At 43.2% G+C, this 4,133-nt stretch overlaps 1 protein-coding gene across 2 annotated transcripts in view; it reads left to right on the forward strand.

Moving 5' to 3' along the window:
- LOC101852548 overlaps positions 1-4,133 on the forward strand; it is a 78,611-nt gene that overhangs the window by 66,501 nt on the left and 7,977 nt on the right. For both annotated transcript variants that reach the window (XM_013083672.2, XM_005100457.3), the window contains exon 3: positions 211-465. In XM_013083672.2, the coding sequence (XP_012939126.1) occupies positions 352-465 (114 nt within the window). In that variant the 5' untranslated portion in view covers positions 211-351. The remainder of the gene's footprint in view (positions 1-210; positions 466-4,133) is intronic.

Here is a 4,133-nt window from a genome sequence, read left to right on the forward strand (position 1 = left end):
AGGGGGGGGGGACTTCTTAGTGCTCGGGACAAAAGAAAAACTCCACACGCCTACAACACAGAAACTGGTGGTCCAAGAAGTTCTTTGCTCTGTAAACTTTCTACAACGTTACCCACCTTCAAAGCACCTTCTCGGGGCGCCCCCCTCTCTTTCATTCACTACACAGCTTTTTAATCATTGACTCTATTATCTCTTTCCGCACGGAACCAGCGATCGCAAGAGAATCAAAGAGAGCAACTTGGCGAAGAAACAAGCTCGGGAGTCGGTGGACGCCGATGCCACGCCTCGGCAGAACAACACAGTGAGAAAGCCGAACATAATGTTTATCGAAGACGAAGACCGCAAGAACAAATGGAAAAACCACGAGGGAGGCAGCGGCAAGCGGAGCACCCGAGATCTCAAGGGGGAGATAGCGGAAGCGGAAGTGTTGCAAATGGTAACGGTGGCCAAGACGTACAAGTGACGGTGAGTGTCTTCTCAGCCAGAAATAGACACGGTATAGACAGATCTTCCTTACAAAACACACGCCAGTAGACTATATTGTTTGTAGGATGGGGATAATCATTTTTATGCGCCTGCGTGACAGACGAATTATATTTAGACCCACTTATCTTAAGGGGTATTTTAGGCAGATTTATATTGGTCACGGGAACAGTGGCCTGAAAGGCAGATTTTAAGAAATAAACATTACGTTCACTTCTGTGTCTGGCTGTGGTTTCCAGATTGCATCACAGTTAAAGCGTATATTTGATATACAAACGAAACATTCTTGTCGTTGCTTCCTCTTTACAAGCACATTACAATTAATTTCAGCCTATCGGTCCATCTTATAAAAATGTACCGACAATAGTATCTGCATTTTTTACTTAGATATCGATTCAGTCATCGAACTTGAAGAATCTGACTTAGTTCTTTTGTTTTAAACGTTTAATTCCGTAATGGGTACTTAATGTTCAAAGCGTCGTCTCAATGTAAGATAAACTTTTAGTCTCTTACATTTTCTCAGAACACAAAAGCGCCCATACGTTTTGGAAGAAGCAAGTGAAATAGATTGCAAAAATCCGCTCCGTTACCACTTGGCTTCCCACAGTTCTGAGCTGGGTTCATATTCGGTGCAATGAGGTTGGCGTTTGAGTCCAGGCTAGATTAGAATTTATCTCATGCTTCCTGGAATGTTTTCGGTTCCCTTCGGTTCCTCCCCCTCCTCCTCCCAAATCGCCCCCTCCCACCTCTCTCTCTCTCTCTCTCCCCCTCTCTGTTTTTATCCCTCTTTGTGTATGTGCGTATGTGTGTGTGTGTGTGTGTGTGTGTGTGTGTGTGTGTGTGTGTGTGTGTGTGAGTGTGTGTCTGTCTTTCTGTGGCTATGTGGGTCTGTGTTTCTGTGTTTCTGAGTCTGTATATCTGTGTGTGTGCCCGTGTGTGTATATGTCTGTGAGTTTCTGTGTGTGTCTGTGCATCTATGTGTTTGTATGTATCTGTATGTGTCTGTATGTGTTTCTGACTTGAGTCTGTCTGTCTGTTCATCTGTATGTTCATCTGTCTGTCTATTTTCTGGCAAACTAACCCCCCCCCCTTTCCCCTAACCCACAAACGTATCTGCGTATAAACTTACCATAACTCCGTCTTCGATTTTTATCTTGTTCTTGCTCCACCTAGTGATGTACTCGTAGTAGCCTTGTTCCACGTCTGTTCTCTTTTGGCTAATAATAAATGCGTCAGCAAAATCCACGAGGCTGGACGTTACATAATCGAAATTAGGGTGTAATTTGCTTCGAGATGACCATGTTTAGCATGTTCTCTCTATGTTCCCAGGTATTAGTCGGCCACCCGAAAGTTGGTCTTCGTTACCGAGCCTTCAGTATACCCCAGCACTGCGCGAGATAGTTCATCAGGAAAGCAATCGGATCTTCGGCAGGAAATCAATGTGGGTGCCCATTGCGGACCGGATCGGGTTGGGTCGGGTCGATGAATGGCGGCTTCGGTGCACACTGCCAATAGACACTTTCCTTGTTGTGTCAAATTATTTCCATAAGTAACAGAAAACCTTGACTGGTGGTATAGTACACGACACTTCCCGTTCATAACATTGCCGCAGTTACTATATTGAAACATCCTTGAATCCTTCAGACATGGGAAATATCAATAACGTTCTAGATTTATCATTATCAGCCTCTGCAAATCCACACTCTCCATTGCCGCATTCTGTGCGCAAAATCATATATGACCCGATGATTGGCTGTACACATTCGATCGTTCGACTCGTGACCTTGAAAAACAAAAGCTTTTGAATTTGAAGGTCACAATGGAATTCGGTCGAATTAAAAGCCTCGGCGACAGCTCTTGTCCCTCCATGAAGAAAAAATATGTCTGTCCCCGACTCAATCCAATTGGTAATGTGCTCTGGGTATTAACGAAACGGCGAGACGACACCGTCACGAAATAATTCACGTCAACGAGAACTTTAGCCTGCCTTTGACATCGCGCTTGCACAAAGATGCGTGCATTAAAAAAAATCTCAGTACAGGTTTACTACGCTCTTGTAAGGTTCCATGCGTACGAAAGCAAAGAGGTACTTTGCTGTCTCCTGGCTTAGCGACGTATCTGGCAGAATCGATTAAAACAATTGCTTTATTACACTAGCCCTGCCCACATCCTTCTTGGGCTAAAGGCAGGACGACGTATTTACAATCAAAATCGTAGCTTTCAAAGTTATTCAGTTACAAAAGTGACAGGTCTCAACATTCATGCCAGTACCAGAGTAACGTATCTACATTTTCGCGCATATCATGTTTAGAAACATTGATAACTTTAAACTATCTAAGAGTCAATTTTTTGCCCACTTTTCTCAAACTTGTGAACTATGCAGTTACGTCTCTCTGTCAGTACTGCTAACTGATATTATAATGAATGATGACGCAACCATATTACAAACTCACTGGGATCGTAACAAAAGATCTCATGTGATCAGAGGCCGCATTCACATTTCTTTGAACGTAATGTCCTATGACGCAATGGCGAATGGCCAGACGAAACGATTCGCTACTCAAAATTACTTATTCATGGGATCTGACAGTATTTATGGACGTCTGTCTTAAAATAACTTGATAGGCCCCGGAAATAACAAAAGCTCTGGTCTATAAACCGAATTCCTTGGCCCTCCGTCCCCTCCCCAACCCCACCCCAGCTAATGCTGCTTGATTTTTCTTTGGTTTTTGTCTTTTATATTATTGTTGTAAGAGGCAGCATCAGCAATAGATACAGCAATTATTAGTCAATATAGTTATAATTATATGCACGCCCGCCTAGTTCTTTTTCTAAAATGGGTATCTGTTTCGTAACCATAGTGACCTCCCCCCCAAACCGTCATTCTCCTCAATTTCTATGTCTAAACTCTATTACGTCTCTTCCTTTTTATCTTTCTCATCACCAACTTGTCTTCCAATGAGTGAGAGTGTGCCTCTGTTGATGTGTCTTTGTGTTCGTTTAAATGTGGATCGATTCCTTTTCTTGTTAATCGTGTTTATCTGTCTCAATCTTACCCCGGGGCTGTTTTGCAAGAAAGCAACACAACTGTGCCCATAGCATTCCTCTGGCATCCTCACGTGAAACAAAAATGTTGTCTGCTTACCTGATTTCTTCTCCTACACGTTTAGCCTCTATATACATTTCCTTACATGTCCCATCCATCTCTTACGTCTGCAATGATGCTACTCCCCCCTCCATCTCTCTTTCTTTCTATTTCTCTCTTCTCCTTTTTTTCTTTCTTTCTTTCTCTTTCTCTTGCCGCCTCCACGCTGTCGTTTGTTGTCACCTGACATCCCAATCTCTCCTTTATTCATCCGCCCCCTCTCGCTCCTCCTCCCCCCCTTCTCACTCTATCTCTCTCTCTCTCTTCTCTCCATTTTGTCTGTACGTCCCTATTCCTCTCCATCTCGCACTCTCTTGTGTTCGCTCCTTCTTTTTTTTGTTCCCTTTCTTTCTTTATTCTTCTCATTTTTTCTTCTTCTCTCTCTCCCTCTCAATTGTTTGCGCTTATTTTTCCATTTTCTCATTTTGTTGATCTTGTATTTTCTGTAAATACCTACCTACCTACCTACCTACCTACCTACCTACCTACCTACCTACCTACCTAC

This window comes from Aplysia californica, unplaced genomic scaffold (assembly GCF_000002075.1).
Source record: "Aplysia californica isolate F4 #8 unplaced genomic scaffold, AplCal3.0 scaffold00248, whole genome shotgun sequence".
NCBI classification, from domain to species: domain Eukaryota; kingdom Metazoa; phylum Mollusca; class Gastropoda; order Aplysiida; family Aplysiidae; genus Aplysia; species Aplysia californica.